Raw genomic sequence first — 27,242 nt, forward strand, 5'->3', positions numbered from 1 at the left:
TGAGCCCTGAGGGATCCTGGAAGCTGCGAGAGGAAGGAGACAATTTCTTTGACAGGATGACTACTGGGGACTCAAAGGTGCCGTGTTTCGAGTCGAACAAGGGGTACCACGATTTATCACCTGATCCACGTGTCGTGGTACGGTGCGTTTGATGATTCGATTCGCGGGAAACGACGCTGATTATGGCCTGGAGCGGACGTCCGCGAGCCTGCCTTTTAACGAACCGTAGTCGAGAGGAAAAGGAGACCGCGTAGAACTCGATAAGAAGATCGACAAGCGATCCAGAGGGCATCGAACTGTAACACGCACGGGATGATAGAGGCTCGATCGTGACAGAATACCCTGGGAATCGATTCTCGATTGAACTTTACGCTGAAAACAACGAGGGACCATCGTAAAAAACAAGTACATCGAAATGAAGCTGGGAGATAACATGACTATGGAAGGTAAGAGGGATTCATCTATCCTTGCGTTTGTCGATCTGTCTCTCTTTTCTTGCTTCGAAGTTGATCTTTACATTTCATACTTATTAAGTATGCTACCACTTATAAGTGTTACGACACTTATCGAGCATGCAGTAAATGATACAAGGCACTACGAAATTGCTGAAAGTCTGAAATAAATATTGTTTGGGGGATATTGATGCTTGATGGACAACGCTTATGATACCTTGATGTTAGCAGAATTGGGCTAAAATATATCATTTTTACGAAACATCCCATTGTCTTCGTATCGCTCAGGTGTCCTAATACTTATGAGCGGTAGCGTATATCTTCGTGTATGATTAATATATTTTCTATCTATGATTCTAATTACTTTCCACTTACGCACACCTTCTACAACTTTCGTGTGCTGCTCTGTGCATCGATCATTCTGTAAAATGAGTCTACCCGTCGCAACGAATCATGACATCAGTTAACAAAAGAAAAAAATGGAAAACGCGTCCGCAATTACTGGTCGAGCAAGCGGCAAGATCTAACTAGTAGCAGCTGGTATTAATTGCACGTACAACTATCCTCTCTGTCCCCCGTGGCAACAATTTGATCCTTCTCCATCTACCCGTGGATTTAATAGAGTATGATCTTTCGTTCGATGTAAGTTAGACAGTTCGTTAATTCACCGAGTCCCTGAACGGGATATTCGAGCGGAGAGTTATCGTACGCGATCAAGCCAACTCACACGTACACTGACGGTGTTCAGGGTACACAAACGAAACTTACGCGCGGTCTATTTCATATATAAACAGACACAAGCGGTGTAATTGCAACGAGTAATTGAACGGAGCCCGTTTCAAGCCATGGGAAGACGATTCATCGAAGTTGGTATTGTAATTTATGGATATTTCTGTGGTTGTTAGAAAAATGCTTTCACTTTCGAGATATTGTCGTTTAAAGTTCTGAATACCAATGCTTCTTATTAGCAATAATTCCTTGTTTTCTTTTTACGATACAAATGTATATTTCCTTCACTCTGCATAATATTCTACTGTATATGACACTGTTCTTTGTGAAATACAAGTTACACTAAGGTCTTCATGAGAGTTTGAAACTCGAGTCCGCTTTAAAACTTTTATGGTGCACGGTGAATCGTTTAAAAATCTCACAAATATATTGTTTACTCGATGTCCGACCCTCACTAACAAAAATGGGGACAATAAACTATGCGCTGGTAAGTTCCACGGCCTTCTTATAAAAAATACGTTATAGTATAAGCAGATTAATTGAAGTAAAAAAAAACAAAAAATTGTCACAAAAGAACGATACGGAATATTCGTCGTATTTACAAAATTTTGTGTACTTACGTTGTTTTGACTGATGCGTATGAATTGAATATTGGACTCCGGTTAAATAGCATTATTTTTTTCAGGCACATAAAACCTGTTTGCAAGCAATATTGTTCTGATAAACACATAAATCCTGTATTCTACAGTTCGATTAATGTATAAACCCAATTTTTTTGAAATTGTCACATGCGGAATTTTTAGAGCCACAGATTCATCACAGCTAGAAGTAATTGTGCTTGTTTATTCTACGGACAGAGTCCGATCGAATGTAATTAGCCGGGCCATATTGATTCACAGGAAAATATATATCCAGGTTCCCCACTCCCCAAACCGCGATCGTTCGCAAACACCTGGGATTTGCCTCGTCAGGGTTGACACACAACTACTATTGAGTGAGTATCTAAATAATCCTAGGTCCCCGGCTCTGATGAATGTTTACGAAACGGTTCCGAGAAACACGCCCTGGAATTGAAAGAAACGATGATTCCGTGTACCGGGAACTTTCGGTATTTCTCTGTCTCCACCGGAAAACCCTTCTCCTCGACCTCGATCCACCATTGTTTGCACGTGGGGTCTGTTTGATCTGGAGCAGGAAAATTTTGTTAAAAGCTCGAGGTAAAATTCCACTCGCTTTCATTGATCATAAAGGCTCGAGAAGCAATCTAGATTAGATTTCTCCCTTGTGGCTCTCGATCGCGCACGAATCCCATCTTTCCAATCTTCGGACCGGATGAAACACGCGAAAACCCTCGTTTATACGGAAAAGTAAACGGTCGGTAATCGTAACTTTGAGCAGTGAATCCTCAGCATTTAATATCAAGGAAAGACACTTCAAGATTAAATAAACGTAGAGTCATTCTAGATATACAGGATTCATCTAGTGCTGCCACCCGAATTATCTGTAAACCGTTGCTTATAGGAAAAAATATTTTAAACTAAAGTTGTAAGGTATTAAGGGAGGTATACTATGTAGTAATTAGTTTTTTGTTATTTTGTGTTTTTATCGAGATATGAAAGACACTTTGAGTTTCTGTATCGTAATGTGTACAATTTGACCCTGCAATCGGAAAGATTGTTGAACGCTGAATAAAAAAACTATTAGGGTATATTGGTCGAATAATCAATACTTACCAAGATATTTAATAAGATGATTACATTGTGTGCCCCCATTGATACCATACCATTGTTTTGCTTCAAACATTTTGTACGAGTAATTCAGGTGGCAGTGACAGGTGAATCACTCTGTAAAAAAAGTGTGGTCGAAGGTCTCTTCAATTTTCCATAGAAATTTTCACGTGATCGGAGGGGAAAATTCCTCTATTCTTCTCTTGGTAATCGATCGAAGGCGAGGAAAATTCGTTCGTTTTAATGGACACACCGGGTCGGACACGCCCGATTCCTCCAAGCTTCGGTTTAATTAATATTATTCAATTGACAAGCCCCCCGAAGTAATACACGCGTTTGATTGGACTGACGATAATCAATAACGGTCGTTTCATCACGTTTGAGGGCGGGTACACGCGTGCATATATGTTAATCCAACGTTGCACACCAGATGGTAGCAGTCGAAGTTAATCACGTCGCGATAATTTCACCGTGATGATACTATCGGGCCAGGGAATTCGAATAGGTGGGGAGATCACGTGATTCATCGTGGAGGAACACCTTTGATCTAACCCAGATCGAGGGAATCGGCCAACTTCATCAGCCGGTCCAATTCTCCGAAACCCTTTAAACTTTCCCCCGTGGATTTCTAGTCAGAAACCGGGGTCGAAATTCGATTATCGTCCATTACATCGTCTATAACTTCGTTCCACCATCCGATCCCCTCGAAGGATCAAAGGTGCGCGCCTTTGTGCTGGAACTTCGCCAAGACCGTTCGCATGACCCTCGCGACAGAAAAACCGCGGAAACTTTGAAACGAGTTCCCCGATACCTTGGATCGGAACTGCATCCTCAAAGAAGAAAGGCTGAGCCTCTTCTCTTGCGGTAGCCGTTATTGGGAATTCCAATGAAATATCGCCACTGGGATTCATGAAAGTCTTCTTTCTATGAAATAAGGTTTACTTCGTGCCCTTGGTTTATAGATCCAGTGGAGATCGAATAATATGTAAAATGGAGGTACTACGCGATTTTTTATGAAAAAATCAGGGAAAAATGTGGAATAAAATTTTGTTTTTCATGGCTTAGTTTTCCGAGAAAATCTGCTGGAATTGAATAGCACTTGGTTAACGTGCGTTTGGTCAATGCATTCTGTTTGTACTTACTACTAGGGATGTATTGTTACTGTTCCATCAATCATGAACTCTGGTTCCATACTTTTGGAACAAGGGAATCAATCTTCTGAAGAATCGAATCGCAATCGTACATCTCTACTTAGTACCATGATGACTAGATTTCGGATTTTTATGCAAAATGATAGTTTTTAAAGTAATTCATACAGAGAAGTGCAAATGTAGGAATTACATTCTTTTCTTAAGCATCATATTGTGCTCAGGATAAACCTGGAAACTCATTGGATTGTATTTTACAGACCCCTAGAGGCTAGAAAAGCATAAAACCCGCAGTCCTAATGATGACGAATGCACAGACGTATCATAAAATTTTATTCTATTTTTTTTCCTTATCTTTTTTTAATAAAACATTATGTGGTGGTCGATTTTAAGTGTTATTAATCCGGATCTTGTGTACATAATCGAGAGTGATACAGCGAGCACACACAGGTCAGCTTCCAATTACTCCACAGACGGACATTCCAGGCACAAGTCAATTGTTAAATCGCCAAGGGACCACGAATCGTTTCAGTCCCGGACCCGTGTCCGCATTATCTCGGTCATATCCTCTTTTCAGTCTACACCCGGTGCCAGATAACTTCGGCCCCGTCTCTGCTGGACTCGTTCCAGTGACACACACACACACACACACACACACACACACACACACACATAGGTATGATATCGATCTCGAAGACGACGAAAGAATGATTTCGTTGCGGATCGCAATCGTTCTAGTTAAGGCCGTGAAAAACACAAACTGCAAGTCGTGCTCGTCGTTCCTCGCTAATGATCTATTCTGCTTAAGCCTCTACAGCCTGAATTTTTTTAATAATAATGATAATTTATTCTAACAGGCGTTAGTTCACCCAGTATACATTCAAATAATAGAAAGAATATACATATAATAAAATTAAACTTAATCACAATTGAGATTAAAACTAAAAAGAAAAAGAAAGAAAACAAGAATGTACATAAACACAGTAATATGCTGCTGCAAATAATGGAAATTTTCATGACTATACAAAAATTTACGGAAGGTGAAATCAACAAATATCAAAAACTAAATATAAATTAACGATGAATTTACAAATCTTCAAAATCAATCGAAATCACAATTTCGATCTCGAGAATTCTCGTGAAATTTCTTCCGGTCTCGTTCGTCGACAGCAATTTGTATTTCATTTAAACAGATTTCTCTCTCTTACGTATTGGGAAATTCGATATCGCTCTGGGTACGTCCACGATTCCGAGGCCACTGGTGGAATAAATAATCCTCGAAACGATGGAGCGTTTATTAAAGTCCAACGTGGAAAATCGGTTTACCGTTTCAAATGGAGGGATTAAAAATGCTGATCATGGGAACTTTTTGCTCGACCGCGTTTCTTGAATCTCCACGGAGTTCTGTAGAAAAATTGTATCGTCGCCTGTTTCACCCACCCCTCTGTTTGGTCGATTCTCTCGGGGATTAATTATCGTTTGATTATCGGTCGATGCGTGCGACGCGATAACGAAATTTCAATTGCGACGAGGAACTGGGCAACATGTTAACACTTTCGGTGGACGTAGCACGAGCTGGAACTATTTTAATAAGATTAACTAACGGAATATCACTCATCGGAAATTTACGAACCGGGACATTTGTAGGTAAAAATTGACTCGTTGATTGTTGACCGTGAACGGCAAATTTCATCGGCAGAGAACTCGTAATAATAATTGCATGTGCGTCAACGAAAGGAGCGCGGTTTCGATATGATCGATTGGCTGTAATTAGAAATTACGAGAAGCTCCTAGGGGGATTCGTTGTTGCGCTTTTAATTAATTGCCCGGTATCGCAGCACGCAGTCGAGGTCGTATAAATGTTTCCCCGAAACAACAGCTGCTCTGTTTTTTCTTTGAAAGAGCCTGGTAATTAAAATAGTTTCGGTCCTCGACTTCCGATGTAAATTCAAAATACATTCCTCGTGGAGCATATACATTTTAGTTTTTGACACGTTGGACTGCCAACTGCGAGATAACTCGTAGTTGAAACATTGCAAAGACTGGCTGGATTATTCAAATATTGTTACAAAATTTTTCCGCAAAATTCATATCGTAGGTATTATAATTTCAAATAAGGCAAACAGCCTGTATTAACTGAATGGATATATTTTCGACGATTTATAACTTGAAAAATGGAATAAAGTGTGTCTGACTACGGACGGCCTTTTTCACTGTGGCAGTCGCGTGTTAAAAACGCTTATGCAACATTCAATTATAATATCATGCTTTTCCATTTCCTGTTTTTTTTCTTCTTTCCTTCTGTCTTTCTTCGTTTTAGTTTTAATCCTAACTGTGATTAAGTTTAATTGTATTATAATATGTTCTTGTTGTTATTTGAATGCATACTGGGCGAATGTACGCCCGTCACAATAAATTCTTATTACTTTATTATTATGATAGAGGGTTTTTTTACGTACAGTACTTTTTACGAACAGAATCAAATTGTCTCGAATCGAATGGAAAAAGAATTCTTTCGAAACAATTGATTCTAAATTTGATATGTGCCTAGAAGGTAACGTAACATATTCGACGGCGATTATTAAAGCGCTCATCGATGATTCTTCGTCCGATCTCGGTCAATTTTCCTCGCGAGACCATAGAATCCATCCCGTCCGACCCGTAGAACCTGTCCCAGCTTTGATCACCGACCTTTCAATTAATTATCGCTCTCGACGCGTACACGATCGCTCGCGGTAACGAAGTTTATCGGTTACAACACGACGTGACATCGACGAGGCCTCCGCTGCTGTCTCGATTCCGAATCGACATAATCGATCCTATTCACGCACGATCGAAAAGGAAAAGTTTTCTGTATCCCCCTTTTTCAAGTCACGGGGGGGGGGGGGTTGCATGATTCGATCGATGATATAATTATTTCCAATTAATCGACGCGTTCGACGCCGCCATTGGAAAAAGCTCGTCCCCTGAGCTTTGATCGCTGATCGATGCAGTCCATTATTAATGAGGGGATTAATCGCTATAATAATTACCTCCGCTCGTCGAAACAATTTACTACGGTGATCTCGATATTAAAATCCGGACTGTATCCTCAATTTAAATCGAAACTTTTCACTTTTAAACTTTCGAACTTCGAGAGTTTTTATTCGGTGCGTTCGATAGCCTCGAATTATTAAAAAAAAAAACGCCGTTACTTTGCACCACGTTATACTTTTCGAGGTTTCTTTGAGATTTTTTTTTCAAATTCACTGAGCAATTTTAACAAACGAAACCATGCACTTATCTAATGATATGCTGTCTATTTTCCTAATGAGATTGTCACGTACTTTACTATGTTAGACAACTAAGAAAAATTTCCATTGTACGTTGAAAAATATTTGTAAAAAAAGGTTCTTATCCAGAAGAATTAAATTGAACCTTAGAAGAAGCCTTCCGACTGGAATCGACACGCGTGTTCTTCCGAAGAGTTTCTTCGACAAACAGAAAAGAAACGAAAACGGGAATGGGAGGGACAGATGGTACACCCGGAAACCGGAACATCCGGGTTAATTGCGACTCATTGTTACCGTACCGTGATTCCTTTACTCAGCGTGGCCCGTGGATCTTCCATTCATTCTCCATCGATCGCGTGGCTCCAGAGGCATTTACTAATTATAAAGTTTCACCCTTTGTATGTATGTACAATGTTTCTGATGTATGAGTGCTGGCAGGACTGGACTATCCCCGGCCACTTTAGCCACACGGTTTATAATCGAGTTTTCCACAGTTTCGCGAAAACGAATGCGCGAATTTCGACGATCTGGATAGAGCGAATGAAATTCGTAACATGTACGAAAATTGTTCTGTGAAATTGGGTCCGCAGATAGATCATCGAAGCAATTTGGAAATTTACTATAATAACGAAATACCTAGAACTAAATTATTATTGTTTTTGTTATTGTTTTTGCTACTGTTATGGTTATTGTTATACGTCATAAAAAAGGCATAGATATTGAAAAATCTAATTTTAATAGTTAGGAAATCTCTTAAGTGCTCATTCAATTGTGCGTTTATTCTACTTGTATATTGTACCAAAGGGTTCATAACCCGTTTATAAATGAATATTATATCATATTATAATAACGAATTATTTGAAACTGAATTTTTCGGTTCGTCGACGAAATATTGAGTTACCAACCTCGATGTTTTACGGTACATTTAATTATGAAATAATTATATTGCTAGGAGAAGACAGCGGTTCCGTCGTGCCGATGATTTTTCGTAAATAGAAGAAACGGTGCGGTATATCCTAGTTAAATAGTCAGATCGTATGGCAACAGCACTGATAAAATTGCATCGTTCTTCGTTCCGTATCCAGCAGAGACGAACAAGGAGCCTCTGTTATTGCGTTATCGCACACGTAAGGAGATAATTGATTAAAAGGTCCGAGACGCTGAGAGCAGCCAACGCTTCTCGATCCTATTACAACCGTTACACGTTCGAGGAAAGTAAGCGGGAAGGGAACTGAACTACACTTACGGGTAATGCCGGCAATTAGTATAAAAGATCCGCCGATATTCGAATTCCTAGACACGTGTTTCCATTCTTCGACGACCAACACACGATTACACTAAAATATCACAGCTCTGATGAGAGTACGTACTCGCGAGAAATCTTCTAACCAATACCAACGATTCGTTGCAAATGACTTTACTTTACTTTTTTTCTATTATTTTCCAGCGTACAACGTATGGGGAGACGTTCCTCCGCGAAAATGTCGGCCACCGAAGATCGGCGATATTCCAAAGTGAGTACAAAAATTTCCATCGGAATTAATACCAGAAAAAACTTCCCCAAACTTGCGTTCATTTTAACCGTGTAATAGATACAGGGTGAGTTAACACGAACTACTATCTAAAATAATTTATTAGCCATTAGTTGTATCAAAAAACATTTCAACGAATTACGTAGCATTTTAAGGGGCATGTCGAATGGATACAGGTTGAGTTCATTATATCTTATTTTTTTCTGGATGCCTAGGTGACTGAGTTTTTTCAACGTCAAGGCATCTTTTTTTTTATTACTATTCTTCAGCATCTTTATTTTATAGTATTAACAAATGATGCATTGACCATGAAAAAACTCGAGGTCACCTTGATATCTCAAAAAAATAAGATATGAAAACATCAAATTGTTTCCACCCGATGCATCCCTTAAATATGCTGCATAATTCATTAAAACATTTTCTGATACAATAAATAGGTAACGTTATTTTAAATAGTAGTTCCTATTGATTCACCCTGTATATCTGTCTCGTAAGATGTGCACGAAATGTCCCCAAAAACGTTACAATTCGATCTTAGGTAAAAGTTATTATTGCGACTGTTGCCAGAGGCCACTGCAGGTCCACCGTTTTAGCAACTGTTAATCTACATATAGCCTGAATAAAGATACGGGATCCGCATAATGATTTAAACTTGGCAAACTTCCAGCATAATACGCTTCCTTAAAATCACGAGAAGGGATGATCAGGATTTAGGAGTCTCGAAAGCTCATCTGTATCCAAGATCCACACACAGACAGCTCACCGCTAAACTTTCCGAGGAAGTTTCATAGTAAGAACCCCCGGATATCGATTCACGGATTAGAATTACTTAGACGGTGTTAGCATAACTGAAAGGATCAAGATTTTCGAAGTATCGGGTATAATGCATTTTCAGTTAAACGACGCGAAGAGGGCCATTCGTTAACGCTCGCGACTTCTCGAACGGGGGATGATCGAAACGTGGCGCAGAATAAAATCATTCTCCTTCTGATAAAAATTATTTTAAAGCACAGGGATGCAATCACTTTGAACTTACTTAATCGTAACCACGATCCACCGTCGTTGATGAAGATATCATTCTGCTTCATTCCCACTACTGAAGGGTTCCGCACAGGAAGTTCATCCCAAAATGCAGTTCATGAAGTGCAGAAACCCTCTACGATAACTGCTCCAAAGCGATGCCGAGTTTCGAGCGTTAATCGAAGATTTACTGTACATTCAATTTACACCTGTAACGCAGTATCTGTTCGCTAGATTAACCACATTTCCTTCGGCCAGGTGAAAAGGTAACAAAGACACTCGAAAAGCCACAAACTTTTTGGACGACCCAATACTTATTATAGTACCGGAAGCTTCCGATCCCCCAAAAGGAAGTCTTCGTTTCCTTCAAACGAAAAAAGCTCGCGTAGGCGAATGGGGTGAAAACCATCGGGTCCATCGAGCCCAGTCGACCTTGATACGCTCGGCGGAAAAATGGATCCACTCCCGACACGGATGGAAAAAACATTCTCAACCCTTTGACGCTATTCCCCCGATCCCTTCCCCCAAGCGAAAGACGACAAACGAACAGCGTGTTCTGTGTGTCTGACGTCGTGGGAGGAGCAATTATTTAGACGAGCTCCGTGCCGCCTTCGCAGCTATCGATCGCCTTCGAGACAAGGTTAAAAATATCTATTTGCATGTCGGGGCTGCATTATGGCAGATTAGGTCGTCGGTTCTTGCCTCCCCGTTCCGGCCATTGTTTTACTTATCTTTTCTTCTCTCGCGACGAACGGACCGAAACAACGAAGATCGGTCCACATACTCAATCGAGATTACAATACATATGACGGAATTTGATGGTGCAAAACCGTTGTGGAGAGGGGCCATAGATAGAATGTGTGTCCAGGGGGCAGGGGAGGGGGGCAGGAATAAACCGCAGGTGGATCGCCGCCGGTTGGCCGGGGATCGCCGCGGATAATCCGTGATCAATAATTGAACCCCAGCCGCTGGGAGGATGGCAGAACGTGCGAGCCTATGGGACACGAAAATCATTTATGAAGCCCTGCATACACACAGACACACACATTCAGATACCTTCCACGCAGATCGTGACGCAAAGTGCGCGAAAACAACGAATTACGAAGCCCGGCCGCACGCGCAGGCGTTAAGTTTATTGTTTGTAAATATCGCGACGATGCATCAGCCTGACTGAATTTTCTGTCCAAGGAAATTCATGCTTTAGCAGAGAGAACCGATGATATGCGAGGCGATGATGCACGGGACGGCCGTTTTGTCTGGGATCCCCCCCCCCCACATCAAGTGAATTATCGTCGTCCCCTGATGATCAGTGGTGTTGCTGGAGCGTCTCTGCGAAATACGTGGTTAGGTTCTAGGTGAACGCGGGGGAGTCCGTGGATCAGCGAATTCTGGCTGTGGTCCAGGATATCTCTTAAAAGCGACACCACGCCTCCGACTAATGGATCTATTAAACGGAGCATCTATTTCCGCGGGGATAATACGCGGCGTTCGAGAGATCTCTTTTGGAATTTATGTCCAGGAATATTGCGATGGGAGGATAGGACACCCTTGGTTTCAGTGAAACTTATCTGGAAAGGGATTTACAGTGGATGTTGGAGCTTGGAGTTCTGCACCTGAGACGCACACGATGTTTAAACGAACATTTTGAACACTTTGTGCATTCTAAGCAAGAGACTATGAAACTCAGTGCTGTTGTATCATAGAATCTTGGATCTGACAGGTATTGAAGTCTAGATACTACCGTCCAGACTAGACATCCCTTATCTTTCTGAACTAATACACCTACAAACTGGTATCTCTTCTGGAATCTCAGGCCTGGAACCATATCAACCGGTGAAACGGCACAGAATATTGATTCTATCGGCAAGGTAGGCCAAGTGGGACACTGGAATATCGTGCTCAAAAATCAAAATGGAGTACAATGGAGATCCGAGGAGTGTCCACGCGACGGTTACTTGACCGCCCCAGTCAGAAATAGGAGGTATGTGTCTCTCTGTGACTCGGGATAGGGTACCTCTCTCTCTACGTCGAATGGGTGGGTCGATGAAAAGCTCGGTTAAACCACGGTCCATCGAGCGTGAAGCTCCGCGCGGGCTAATGCAAGCTCAGCCAGGCAGACACTGACGAGGCCCGGCGGTCGTACAGACGCGGTTAACCTCGATGCATTTCGTCCTCTTTCCTATTTGTCCTCAACCGGTCCTACTGTTTCGTGATTAAAACGATCGGCCGGTTTAACTTCAGGTATGGTTGTCCACTCGTGTCGCGTACACGGCAACGTGACCGATGCTATCTTTGTTTCGAGGCCTGGGACGCGCACGTATAGGCACCAACACACCAAGGCTCAGAAGGGAATCCTTGGAGCAGAAACGAATGTATACATATACACGGTTAGGTAACGAAAAACCGGGTCGAACGAGATGAACCCTCCGGCCCGTGGTTTTCCTCCGTTCGGTGGAGCGTGGACTAACGAGGGACACTTTCCGCGTGTGTGGCCCTTACCGTTGAATCAGGTTTTGCTAGTTTTTTTAGGGTACTCCTCGAGGTGAACACGGTTGTCCCTATTTTTTTATAGGAGTAGACGGTTGATAGTTTACGGGATATAGGTAACGGAGTACGTAACTGTTTACATTCATCCCCACTTTGATGGGATTAGAATTAGTCTCGAAAATTTATTGTCGTGTCTGCATCGCGTGTGAAATACATATGCAGCGAAGAAAATGGTGAAACGAAAATTGCAGCTCTTTTCCTGTTCCATCTATTATCAAAAGGAAATTACATATCGTTCGCTGGAGATCCCAATAATTCATTAAAATTAACGAGCAACCCTCTCTGCGTTTCTGAGTCACGTTTGATCACGATACACGACCCCGATCGAGCGGGATCTCGCGAATTTGCATCTCGCGTGACACTCATCGTGAATTTCCACCACGATTTTTCTCCCACGATGACTGTCGCGGAATTTGTGTAACTCTCGCTCAATTCACGCAACACGTTGGTGGTCACCATGGATTAATCCGCACGGTTAAAAATGATCGTTCCGCCGGAAATTCTCGTTTTTTTTTTATAATTAAGACCGATGGTGCTGGCGTGTACCGTTCGGAAAATACACATTGTGGATACGATCGCGAGAACGCTCGAGATTGCGTTGAATTTATTCCAGTCGGGATCGCGACCAAGGTATTAACACGTTGACTCCCACGGTAAAAATGGCCGTGTGTAGGCAGATACACTCTATTTCGTTTTTTCAAGTCATAAATCGACGAAAATATTAGATCTAATGAATGATTGGCTAAAAATCGTTATTATTTTTTCGAGAGAAAATTTGTCAACTGCCCGAAATTAATTTCACACAAAAATTTTGTAATTGCATTTAACCTTCTTTCTACATCTACACTCCATTTGTAAACATTTAATGATTTTTAAATTTACATTTCTCTGTCTAATGGTCATTCACTGGTATGCAGTCAATTACTGGTTGGTTTACCCTAATTGGTCCACAGAATTACAGGAACCACCTTTATTCTTCCGATTCGATAAAACACGCGACACTTGTTTTATAAAAAGCGTCGGCGGGCGGTCTCGATGAAACGCAGGCGAGCGCTACGAAACGTAAATTACCGTCTCGCGTCGCGGATTGTAAATTACTCGAAGCTCTTTCCATTAAGCAAATTGAGTGGCGTGTGCTTTCTACGGCACGTTCCCTGCGAAAATGCCTTCTGAGATATGATCCAGCCGTAGAGGGGGAGGGGTGGTTGTATTTCAAGGCACAGCCTTGGGAATTTTGTATCCTAGATGACTTTCCATCCAGAACATGTCATCCGAAATGTGAATATACGAGGCAGCAGAGAAAACGAGGGAACACGGTTTTAGGAATGTTCAAAGAAGATGCAGCACACAACTATAGGAATTTAATTAATTTCCTTCCTCCTGGTTATTACATTACCAACGCAGCCTGGTAAGTTTGTGGCTCAATGTGTCCAACAGACTTATTCCAAGTTACCTTGGAATCATTTATTAAGGGTATTTTTCAAGAGATCTCCTAAAAACGTTATTTGACACACAACAGAAAAGTCCGAACTTTTATCTATATGGACCATAAATCATTTTTCGAACGATTGATCGTCTATGCACAGAGAACAATGTCGAATAGTAATCCTATGGAATCAGGACAAAAGGTTGCTCCACGGTTCAGTAAGATCGAGAGATCCTCCTGTCAAGAGAACACGATGGCATGTGGCCAACGGGGTCGGGACTCGTGTGATATTCCTCTCTTTTTTTTTCCCCACGAACGATCACCGTCGATTTATGGATCGCTCGGTAGTAGTTAATTCTCCCCGATACCCCCTGTAAATCCTCGACGATCCAACCGTTGGGATGGCAATTACATAAAAAGGGAGCCCTAAACTCAGCTCGGATTTACGGTCTCCGCGCGCTTGGCCATCAGCTGCTAAAAGCTTCCAGACTTTTACGGATACGGGTTATCAATTTATCGACAGCCTGTGGACCAATTAACACAATGACTGGGATCTAAGTCTTTTAAATTGATGGTATTTAAAAAGAAAATAACCGTAGATCGTTGGTGATAAAATTATATAATACTTGCACCTTCAGTCGAAATTTTTCAAGAAAGTGAAGTGGGACAGAACAGCACTTCCTGAGCCACTTTTAAGGACCCAGATCTCAGTCATGGTAATACCGAATTAAAAGATTCTTTAGGGATTAAATACAGTGAATAATATACTAGTTAACCTCTTGAGAAATACTGGCACATATCTGTACGTTTAGTTTTCCTTTCTTCCGAGCACTATTGCAAAACTGTACTGGAATGTTCACTAGGAAATTCCCCATCAAAACAGGACATTCTACCAATTGATTGTCGTTAATATTTACACATATACTTCAATTAATTTCCTGCTCTCAATAAATCCGTTTCTGAAGAAGTTAAACCATGATATGTATCGAACAAAATTTCCGATTTTTGTCATGCAATTTTCCTTTCTGGCCCATAGTGCCTGGTAGCTAATTGATGAGGAGCCTTGGGCTGATGATGATATTTGGAAAGCCTAATAGCTCTCGAGAAGTCCAGACTACCAAAGAGAATTTTAACGACTGTCAGAACTGACTGAACTCCGAGCATCACAGTGAAAGATCGCGTTATTCGTTCTTTCCATGTTTACGTAATCGGCCCGTAGGAGGTGTTCGACCAGAGGCCTATGATAGGCTGGTGGCAGCGATGCACGACGGTGACGGGGAATGATCGAAAGCGTGTTGGTCAACGGTGGTGGGACGAGTCGCAGACTACACGCGGTCGCTGACGAACTTCGCAGCACACCGTAGTCGATGGAAGTATAAACGACGAACGAGTCTGCCTCCGGTGTGGCGGCTGGCCGGAAGCACCAGTGTGACTCTCGAGGATCCGATGACTGACGGCTGTGGTGTCGAAACACCAGAGACTCTCTCGTACCGGAGTGATCTATATTGGACGGAGTATCGTTGGTCTTCGTTCAGTCCACGATCATCTGGGAATGTGGTGAACGGTGCGGTTGTAATCGTAATTTTCTTACAATTAATTCCCAAAACAAATGTTCACTTTTACCAAATCTGACTGCCTAGTTCTCTTAAGTAGCAGATAACGTTGACTTGGTCTGACTTGTAACCGATGGATAATGAACTGGTCTAATTATAGTTGAAGTGTATCCTTCGGTTCTGTGTATAATCATCTACAACTCCACTTAGGAACTAACGAGTGATGAAGTTCAAACGGGGAAATATTGATCCGTGATGGTTCAACTGTATGACAGTAGTCTTGTAGTTTGTTAATGTTGAACTTGAGCCAAGTAGTTGCTGGATCGGTTTCCTGAAGTTCACTTTCGGGGGCAACGAAGAAAGGGTGAGTTCGATTTGTTCTCACTTGAATGATAACGATGTTATTGGAATTGTTGCGTTTCTTGCACTTGCAATTTCATTTCCTCTTTCTCGTAACGTTCAGGCAGTCGCATGTAAAATATTTTTGTATGTTTTCTCGCGAATATTCGACCAACAGCTTATTTTTACCTCGAGAACCAGCCACGTAATAACATAAACAAACAAACATTTACATCGCGGCTGTTTGGTTTTCATACGGGATTCCGCGGATCCGAATGGTTTGCAAAATGTTTTTTTAGCTGTAAATCCCGTGTGCTTCGTTTACATTTCTCCCACCTCCCTTTTTTTATAATGGACCGTGGATAAACTTCCGTATATGAATATTCACGAAGTGTAATCACGGTTTTATTATCCCCACGAATTATATTCTCGATAAATAAAAAACCCGAAGGGTACGAATTATCTCTTCCTATTGTATAGTAAAGGTGTACACCGATTATTAGAGAGCGGAAGTTTATGCAAATTTACACAATTTCAGAATGTAAAATTTTGAATTTTGTATTAAAGATTTTACTACGTTAATAGTAACTCATAAATAGCGTTAAACTATATTAGAATCTTTATTTTATTATATTCATACATTTATTGAAATCTACAAGCACGAAACTAGTTCTATTTTCATAAATTCTCCTCGAATCCGTAATGTACGTCCATTTTCGAAAAGATTCGACTCGGACCTTTGACACGACAAAAAATCAAACTACGATAATTCTCGCCGATTAAGTAAACCACGTCAGTGAAACGATATCGCGGTGTTAACAGTTTAGCTTTCGCAGCTGTGTTTAACGTGTCACGTGGTCGCTTCCACGCGTGTTGCAGATATTCCGTGTGACGTGTTGCAAATTCAATTCCTTATAAATCGGAAAAGTCAATCGAACAGGGGGAACGCAAAAAAATCATTCACGTTAAAATATCCACGTTATTAAAGAATTCCTCGAATATTGTTGGTGTCTCTGACTAACGTTCGAACGAACCAGCCAAGAGTTTGCAATTTTTCTAGATACCACGACGACCTTTCGTATCGAGAGATACGGATTATTTATTGCAAAACCAAACTCCCGGTTTCGAAATATCGTGTATAAAAATACGACGGCGCGAACATTTCGCGGGAGATACATATTTATCATCCTGTAATTACGGTCTCGTGTTACGTGTTAATTAGAATTCAAAACGTGACGGCCCGATTATTCGTATTATACTTATTTACATGTATATCGTCAATTTATATGTAAAGTATTTCATCGACGTCCGTCCTTCTTCAGTGTCGAAACCTTGCCGTTCTTATCTAACGAACGTCGACGCTGAAAGTATTTCACAAGTTTGTCCACAAGGTGTCATAACAAAATCTTTTCTTTTAGGATTTTGCATTAAGAAAGGGAGAGATCCCGAACTCACTTTCACAGGTAATTTATCAAATTGGTGAACTACGAGAGCATCGATGTCAATTTAATCGGTGAACCGACAGAACGTTATTAAATCTGTCAAGGGTCGGGAACGATGCCACGAAGAAAGACAAACGGTGCCGTACATGTAAATCGATACGTGTCGTTCCAACGGTTGCAAACTCGTTGCAATCCAGAGTGGACACAGGACCACACGGTGGAACAATTCTATGCAACAAATGGAAAATGTGCATTCTATACGACGATTCGTTTGTTAGATAATCGACTTTGTAAATTCGTCGATTACGCGGGCTGTCAAACGCAGCTCGTTAATGTGTATGTTCGTTGCAGGCTGTTTCTACTTATAACAGCCACATACGCTACGTAGTATGTATCAATTTATGTTAAATTACACTGGAAACTATCAGACTGAATATTATTCGATTATGGGTACCTATAAAGACTCGACTGAAGTAACATCTTCTTTCCAAAATGGATTTGCACGTGGATACTTTCAACTTATTTCAACGTCTGGTACTGAATTCCTCACGAATTACATCTAACCACCACTCTATATCTTTGGCTCGGTATATCGAAACGTGGTGGACGCGATGATTGATCGATTAGCGGGTCCCACTTCAACACTTCTTCAACATTTCTGACGGTTTGAAACGAGTGCAGAATTAATTTATTCGTTTTTTTTTCGCGACCGAATCAATATTTATGTTCGTTCGAGAGATGCTTGACAATCCCGCGAATAATTGGGTTTCGGTCCTTTTCTCTCTGTTTGTCTCTGTAGGATCTCATTTTCGCGTCGATCCCTTTGCGGAGCAACATCAGGTGTACGCTTTTTCTGGATCGGAGTGTGCCGGAGTTTTACATGAAATTCTGCATGTTATAAAACTTCAGTGTAGAAACCAAGTGTCCCAGAGTTGTAAAATCATAAATTTACTGGAGTTCTAGGGCCCTGGAATCCTACAGATTCAGAGTCCTAGAGTCCTAAAATCTTAGGGTCCTAGCCCTAGAGTCCTAGTTCTAGAGTTCTAGAGTCTTAGTCCTAGGACCCTAAACGCCTAAAGTCCCACAATCTCACGATTCCTGAATCTTTAAGCTACTGGAATTCTACGACTTATTTCATGAAATCAGCGATTCCCGGAACAACCGTGGTCGGAGTAATTAACGAAACCAATTAACAGACCCGTCATCATCGGGAACCAGATCGATACATCACAAGCAAGCCCGCAAGGAAAGCGCAAACGCATCGGGGTTCGGCTTTTCATCCTCGATATTTTCAGCTTCGGTTATCGCGAGACCGGATCAATTAACGAAGCTAATTAATGTCCCGGTTCTCTTCGCTCGTTTCAATCATTGACGGGTTTGCGCCGACAGCCGAACAAGGATTGACGTTCACCCATTGATTTTACCTTTCTCGGACATGTCTATCGATAAAAATCTAAAATTCATTTATTTTATATAGGTATTTAGCCTAGAATTTATTCATAGATTTTAGCTAAACAAGTCATACTGAGTGTATTTAATAATTAAGGAGTTACCGTGAAAGATATTTTCAATATAATTCCGCGAATCTTGCGACTCTGAATTTTTTATATTTCCCTCGAATCTTAAAACGAACGGATCATTAATGTTGTCCCGTCCGAAGGGCCCTGTAATCATCGTGTCAGCCAATATTTCAGGATTCTATCGCTAAAAGAGATAAATCGCTGGAAGTTCGGCAATGTTAGAGTGGAGAACGCGGTCTCCTCGCGTGGGGCCGTGTCAGCGATACCATAAATTTCCCGGGAATGTTGCGTGAAGAAATTCAATTACAAAGTGGTCGGCCACCGTCATGAAAGCTAGAATTTAAACTCGAGGCTAATTAGGGAAGTATTATGCACGAACCGGGGGTGGTCGTTGAGGCGTAAATCAAAAACACTCGACTATTAGGTTCTTCCTGAATAAGACTTCACGCACACCGCAAACTTGTTGAATGCAACCGCCACGCTGAGCTAAAAGAACACGAAGAAATTCACGAGGAAAAGTGCGCTATTTTTAGCGTAGAACGTGGTTAGATACAGCCAAACGGATGTGGTTCGAGTGCTGGGCACTGTACACGTCTCGGCTGTAAATCTCGGGCTCAAGTCGAGGGAATGATAAGCGCATTACGACTCGACTTTAATTCGCGCGGTCACTTGTGCCGTAACGTCGATAAGCGAATTCATAGAAACAAAAGCTCGAAATTCAGGTCGCCTGAATCACGAGATCGAATACTTTTGCTCCCGTCAAATTGTCATTGTTGCCCTTTCAGCAGACGAATCACTTAGAACCTCCAATTAGAAACTTAAAACATAATTAGGATTCTTTAGCTAGTATAATGAGTGTGGATTAATTTTAAGGAATTTGTTGACTAGTAAACGCATTCAATCAAAGAAAATAATGTTAGTTACATTAATCAAAACATCTTCCCCGATTTCCTACAACCTTTCCCCATTTTCTGGAAAACATGGATAGAATAATTGGTCTTTCGAACCAAATCTATTCATTAACGAATTCATGGAGACTCTCAAAACCAATTCATACTCTTAATAGTTAGGTACCCTTGAACATCTAACACCTAGACGATACCAGAGCCTACAGCTTCTGCAAGCTGGAAACCCAAGAAGACTTCAGAATCTACTCATTACTAACCTCAGTTCTTAATGATACAACTTCCTCCGAGTTCCAACACCAATTACCGAAATAATAATAACGCTGCACGAAATAACTAAAGACAGACTTCCCGAGAAGTCGCTCCAGACCTTAATCGTATGGGCCGAAAGTGCAGTTGGAGGATGTATAGAAGAGAATATGTCTTCCTGGAGCGCACACCCGTATATATTAAGTTCTGAACAATGGGGAGGGACAGGTTCTGCCGGATAACGGGGTAGCCAACCGTGAACTTTCGCGTGCCATCCTTTTCCCAAACTGTCGGAAAGTTTTCGCCGTTGAGATAGTTAAGCCCTCTCCTTAAAAGTCAGGCTGCACGCGGACTGGCGATTGTTAACCACCGAACGTATAATGGACTACCAGGACATAAATACTTTGGCGTAGAAAGTGGCTCGTGAATTAGGAACAGGGTAACGCTGGAGCAAAACCATGTTAGTAGCCATTATTACGATGAAACTTCGCCTGGTGTACCTGGAGCAAGTAAGGCAAGTTGCAACGATTTCATTACTCTTGGTATCCCGTTGCCTTAACGCAGTGTTTTCCAACCGTTTTTACACCATGCCCCATCTCAACGCATCAAAGATCTTGATGCCCTCCTAGCATAATAGTAGGCGAAGTTTCGAAAAAATTTAACATTAATAGCTGCTAGAAATAAAAAAAGGTACACAGGTCAAACTGATGAGTGACAAATGTCAATTCTTTACAATTGGCCCGCAAAATATTCAAATAGACGCCTCACGTTGGGAAACGTTGCTTTAACGTCTTATTGACTTAACAAACTGCTTCCTCCCTGGAGAATGAAATTCTTCCATCTACTCTGTAGAATGTTATATGAATATTAGGTTAGAAGTTTACGCGCGTCTCTCCGTGAAACGTCACGTAACCGTGGGTCCTATGGGAACGGTGCTCTTGCGTCAATGCTCGTTGTAAACAGGAACCTGGCTCCGACAGGCTCGCATAGGAAATTTACGAGGAACAACACCTGTCAGGATCGTATTGCCGTTTCTGCAGGATCACCCTCCCCCCTCCCCTTCAGTTACTATGGTGGTTCAGCAACGGAGTGATAATGTCCCTATTGACATTCGTTAGAATAACTGGACTTAATTTCTGTGTTACTCGAATTTTAAGTGTTTGATAGTTTGTAATTCGAAAATTGTACAGATTCGAAGGTCCATAGGTGTATGTGGATATACAGGGTGAGTCACTTAACTGAACCACTTAAATTTACTTACTCTATCTTTAGTAGTATACACTACTACATAAGTAAAGTTCGCAGCAACAACATCGAATTATCGGATCAGAATGATATGCTTGTAGACACTGAACTCCTGTATCAAGCGGGCAAGTGTTGTATGGACTTCTGCACAGAAGTTCCATCATCCTTTATTAGAATAATTATTACTTTTCGACCTCATATACCTTAATAGCTTTTTACTCAGTATTCAATATTTTTTCGAACCGCCGGTTCAATATTACACATTATGATATAAAAACTCAAGGTCACCTTCATGTCTTGATGAAATAACAAAACATGGAAAACATAATTATTACACTATATTCCCTGTTCGATATCAAACATATTTCGTTTGAAACATTTTTTAATAAAACAAGTAGTTTATGAGTAAATTTAGGTGGTACAGTTAAGTGGCCCACTCTGTATAATTCTTATTTTTGAAAGGACTATGCCCGTATTAGCAACGCGTAAAACATGACGACGTACTCGGCCTGTCCATTAAACGTCGATATTGGACACATAAATATTTCTTAATGTTCATCGACGGGAATGAAAGCCGTGTACGTTTGCTGACGTAGTCGGGATTTCAACAAATACTTGTCCTCGGTCAAATGGTTTTCGGCCGAGTGTTACGTCATCTACGGCCTCGACGGGACGTGGACAGACTAATATCGACGCCGTTACTCGAAATAATGAGAGAGATAACGACGCCATGACCGGTAATAATGTTTCTGGGTGGGAATGAAAAATAGCAGGCGCGACGATGATATTGCAGACGTTCGAGTTAACTGTTATTTGACATGGAAATTATCAAGTGTTCGTGGACTCGAACGTTTTAACTGTTCTAGACAACTAACTCGCTCACTGCAGCTGTAGAATTTTTTTCTTCATAAAATCAAGAACAAGTAGTCATTTTAAGAATATTTAAAACATTTTAAAATCCTTTTTTTGTATAAATAGTGTGTTTGCTCGTGATAAATGACGAATTAGTAGACATAGTAACACTGTTTTTTTAATAATTGGATGTCATTTAACACTAGAATTACCAAACCCGTCCAAATGACTTGACCTTATAATTACTGAAATTATATTTCTTTTAGTGGACTTTATGCTGGCTTTTAATTACTATACATTTTATGGTATACTATATTATACTAAATTGGACTCAATGTTATGTATATAACTATGTTATACAATGTAATTTAGTATTGATTCGATGCTGGTAGTTCTAGTGCTAAAGAAGTTTCGTGTTACCGATCGTTAAGAAATGTTCCTGATGTTGTCACTGAAGTGATAATATAGGCGTCTGCTGTAGTGGACAAATGCAATTAGCGGGTTAAGAATTCAAGAGAAAAGTATACGTCACTCTCTACAAGATGTTTCAACGGAGTTTCTGTAATTAGGATCATAGTCTTGAAATTATTTTCTTATTTTTACGATGTGGGATTTTACGTAGGTTATTCCAGCATATGTGTTTCTTAGCCAGAACAGTATCACGTGCAGTCTCGTGTTACCCAATTTGTTTGGAGACCGAAACAGGCAGCACTTCTCCTAAAACGTTCAATTGGCGCATCCTCGTCCTCGTGTTAAACCAAACGGGTGCCATTCACTCGTAAATGATTCAACAGACGTTGAAAGGAGATTTCGTTCGGCGGAAAATAACGTAGAAACGGTCCGTGGAGAATAGAATCGTGGAACTTCGGATCGTGGAGCAAATACTTTTCGATATTACACATCGACGAGTGAGCAAATGTCGACCGTGACTATGCTTTCAGAAGATGTAATTTACATATGTTTCCGGTTGCGGAGGTTACCATAAGTGGAAAGGGGAAATGTTCTCTCTATCTCAATGTTCTTCGTAAGAATTGATCTTGATTTTGAAAGCAGAACGGACCGATTGAAGTGAAAGTAGAATTCATAATATGGTAGGATTTGGCCAATGAAACTGAAGTTTCTATAGTTTCAGAATTCTAGACGTCTGGACTGTTGGAGTCCTAAAACCAAGGCGTCTCAGAGACCTAAATGTCCTAGGGTCTTAAACGTCTTAGAATCCCAAAAGAGTCCTAATTGTCCTGGATTCCTAAATATCACGGAGTCCTAAATGTTTTAGAGATCTAAATGTCCCAGAGTCCTAAATGTTTTAGAGATCTAAGTGTCCTAGAGTCCTAAACGTTTTAAACTCACAAACGTCTTAGACTCCTAAGTGTTGTGAAGTCCTAATGTCCTGGAGTCCTAAATGTCCTACAGTCTTAAACGTCTTAGAGACACAAATGTCCTGGCGTCCTGAATTTCCTTAGTTCGAGGATCTGATGCAGATTCTTCATCGGCGAAGAGGCCACCCACGCCCGGCGGCAGTTAATTAAACGTTGACATTTGCAAAGGACACACAAGAGTTCATGCGAAATTTTCTTTTCGGTCTTGGGAATTGCGTGAGACGTTCACGGTCGGATCCCACGCGCGCGTAATGATGTCATCGACGTCTTGTCTGTCTCTCAATTATCTTCGCGTAGTACACACGTCGATTCGAAGGTCGAGCTCTTAAACGTCAAACATTACAGTTACCGTTAACGCTAATTATCGTTCATTATAATACGTTATCTAGCCTGCAGCAAGAAAAACGGAACACGTTGGAAGACTTTTTCTAGACGTCAGTACGACGGCAAAAGTTCTCGATTCGAGCTCGTGTGTAACAGATCGGTTTAGGGATCGGGATTCAATTTACACGAAGATACGTGGATCGAAGGTGACGAGATATCGCGATGCGCGTTTCGGGCGTGCACGAGAGGGAACGCCGAGGGGCACACCGTTGAATTTCCTGTGGGCCTCGTAAATTACTGTCGAACGATCCAATTTCCGAAAGGGTGAGAGAGAAAGCCGCCCTCAGAGTCGATCACGTTTCCAGGCAATCCTTCAACGTTCCTCTACCATGGACGCTGCGTACAGTTCGATCAGACGGATCTCACGTTTTAACGATTCTAATCTGTTTTTTTCTTCTACCAATTAGCACTAATACAGCCACGTAAAAACACCTTCCCCCTTCATCGTGACATTTAATCCGTTCGAGTGAACTTTATCACGTTGGATACACAGACATAGAAATATAGACTGCGCGTCAGGCTGGGCTGACGTCCCAACTTTAGAAAGAGATGGGTTACTTTCGGAGAACTTGCTGTCTCTCCCTAATGTAGAACAATAGTTCCTGAACATAGTTCTTGACAAGGGAACACAGCGAACGTTGATTCGCGGATCGGAATGGAATTTTGGGGGTTCATGGATTGATTCAATTCAAGAATAACGCTATGTTTTATTCGTACCTAATCGCCCTTTAAGGGTGTGAAAATTAACCTAAAAGTAAAAATAGACACAATCACCGTTTCGCGTAGAACTCTTAAAGTACAAACGATAGAACGAAATGTTTCAAACAAAAGTTTAATGGTGGAATAAGGGCTATACACTCGTGTTAACAAAAATGTGAAAAAAGTGTGTTTCCTAAAACAAAAATTATGAAACGCATCTTTAAAAATTCTATTACAGTAAGTTCATAGCGTTTATTGTACCATTAACTTTGGTTTAAAACATTTTTCTTCTATTTTTTGTATTTTAATAGTTATGCGCCGAAAAGTGGGAGTGGCTATTTAACTTTAGGATTAGTTTTCACACCCTTAAAGGGCGATTCGGCACGAATAAAACATACCGTTATTCTTATCCTGAATCACTCTATAAACCCACAAAGTTTCATTTTCACTCCTCATCACATAAATTTCAAAAAAAGACGCCAAATCCTCCGAAAGCTATCCACATTTTTCTAAACTTGGGACGCTCGTTTTCAAGGAGATGCGTAGTCTATTATATCTATGTCTATGACTGGAATTCATAGGCAAAAAAAAAGCAGATGAAATTTGCCAGTTTTTTCGTCACGCTGTAGAAAATGTTACGTTAGCGATGTACACGCACGTGAACGGTGTTTGCAAGTCGGACAGGTGCGATCGCGACAACGCAAAACTCGCGGCTCGATGCACATTCCATTTCGTTACGTGCTCGTCGTACGTAAACGCTGGTTGCGCGACATAGCACGATGGATGTGTCGTTTTTTTTTACCCAGCGTGCTTTCATTCCTCGATCTTTCAACGACACGTATGTGTGCGTGTTCTTTTTTTTTCTCCGTCGACACGACAGGGAATGTGTGCGTCTTGGAAACGGATCTCTCTTGAGATACTCTCGCGGATACTCGAGCTACTTTTCCACCGGTAATGCGCTTAGACGGTCTTCGATACGCGAACAGAGCCGTGGATTGTTCTCCAACGTTCCGTTTATACAATGGAAACATTTACGAATCGATCTCTGGAGTTTCCGCGGACACGTTCGTTACTGTTCGTATTTCTGATAATCAGCTTGCTTCGGAATATTCCGTTGACCCACGTATTTTCGAAGAATGAAGTCGAAATGATTTCGTATTTTAAAATTATTAAAATTATAATAGTGCTTTTAGGTGGGTTCTAGGTTGACCTTTAATTTACTGTACACTTTACGTTGTACTATATTATACTAAATTATAGTATTTGTTATGTATATTATTATATTATACAATTTAATTTAGTGGATATTTCATGGTTGCAGTTCTAGTGTTAATTGCACTCTGAGAAACCGATCGCACGAATACTGTTTAGAGTGTATAAAGTGTTGAGTATAACTGGGCCGTTTATTTTGAAAGTGTTGTAAGTCCATTTTTTGAAAAAGGAAAATTTGCGTACACTTAAATATGAACTGTTTATTTATAAACAATTTATAGTTTGAATCTTAAAATATTCGTTTGTATTTATAAATAAAAGTCGATTAAAGCATAACATTTCCTGTGCAACGATCTAATAGAATGCACGAATGGAATATTCTGCGCCAGCACAGAGATGCACAATTTCCTGAATTCAGGCTAAAGAGCGTTCGAGCTCAATTTGTCGACGCAATGGTCGCTCGGTTTTTTGTTTTGTTTGCAGGCACCAGCCGCAGCGTAACAGCTATTTCCCGTTTACGCGAGATTTTTCATTCCATCGGTTCCGATTGCCTTACCGGTTCTCTTCGTGCGAGACGAGACGCGCAAAAACGACAGGGAACGACGCACGTTCACGGGAATGACGAGCGTTTTCTGTGATACACGCGTGTCTACCGAGTACGACAGAATTTGCCTGTGACGGTGATCCACGTGGTCGATACGAAATAAATTGGCCTGTCAAGGTCACCAATAGGATTTATCTATCGAACACGCGTGTCATCGACGATTTTTATAACATATTATATATCCAATATATCATATTTGTATTAATAGAAAGTTACAGAAACTAGGAACCTTACTCAACCCTTTCGTTCCCAAATTATTTGAAAATTACCAAAAAAATATTTTACACCATTTTTTTCGGTTACCGAAGGCGAATACAACATATTTGTATTAATACAGAGTTAAAGAACAGGAATTTCAGCAACTGTATAATTATAAACAGAGTTCGCCACGGTTGATTCAATTCGGCCAGATACGCGTGACAAACGAGTAGTATATTACGTACGTGAAGCTCCGATAACTCTGACGAGACCTCTCTGGCGACAAGCTCCGAGAGCGTGGATGATCCACCCAGCCGGTGGGTGCCATCTCCTCTTCATTGGCCTAGTTCGGGACCGAACAATTGATTCGCGTCGTCGGGCATTATTTCCAAGTCAAATCGGTCTCTTATGCTAGACCCCAATGAAAAATCGGAATTGGAGCGAACGGCCGTGATTGCCTTCTTGCCCCGCTGTACAAGTGTAATAACGTCGATCTAACTGACAGCGCGGTTTGGTGAACGATTCAGATCAGCCAGACGGACTAAAAAACGTCTTCTGGTTAACCGTTTAACTGATCTGTACATGTATATTCGTGAAACTGGCCGCCGAAACGCAAGAAATATAGGTGAATAAATGATACTAATAATTAGACTCCACATTTTTATGCAGAACCACATAGTCGTCACTATCACCAACATTTAACCCTCCGTGAGCCCCCTGGGTCTTTTCTGACGCAAGCGAAATTTCGGGCTTAAATATTTTCGAAACGAAGAGGTTGTTATTTAAAACAATCTTTTAATATTCAACT

At 41.0% G+C, this 27,242-nt stretch overlaps 1 protein-coding gene across 1 annotated transcript in view; it reads left to right on the forward strand.

The window, feature by feature from the left end:
• The first annotated feature begins 415 nt into the window (after window positions 1-415).
• LOC107186275 (serine/threonine-protein kinase KIPK) overlaps window positions 416-27,242 on the forward strand; it is a 39,088-nt gene continuing 12,261 nt past the window's right edge. The window contains exons 1-2 of the mRNA XM_015574108.1: window positions 416-446; window positions 8,776-8,842. Coding sequence (XP_015429594.1) covers window positions 416-446; window positions 8,776-8,842 — 98 coding nt within the window. The remainder of the gene's footprint in view (window positions 447-8,775; window positions 8,843-27,242) is intronic.

This window comes from Dufourea novaeangliae, unplaced genomic scaffold, assembly GCF_001272555.1.
Source record: "Dufourea novaeangliae isolate 0120121106 unplaced genomic scaffold, ASM127255v1 scaffold64, whole genome shotgun sequence".
Lineage (NCBI taxonomy): Eukaryota > Metazoa > Arthropoda > Insecta > Hymenoptera > Halictidae > Dufourea > Dufourea novaeangliae.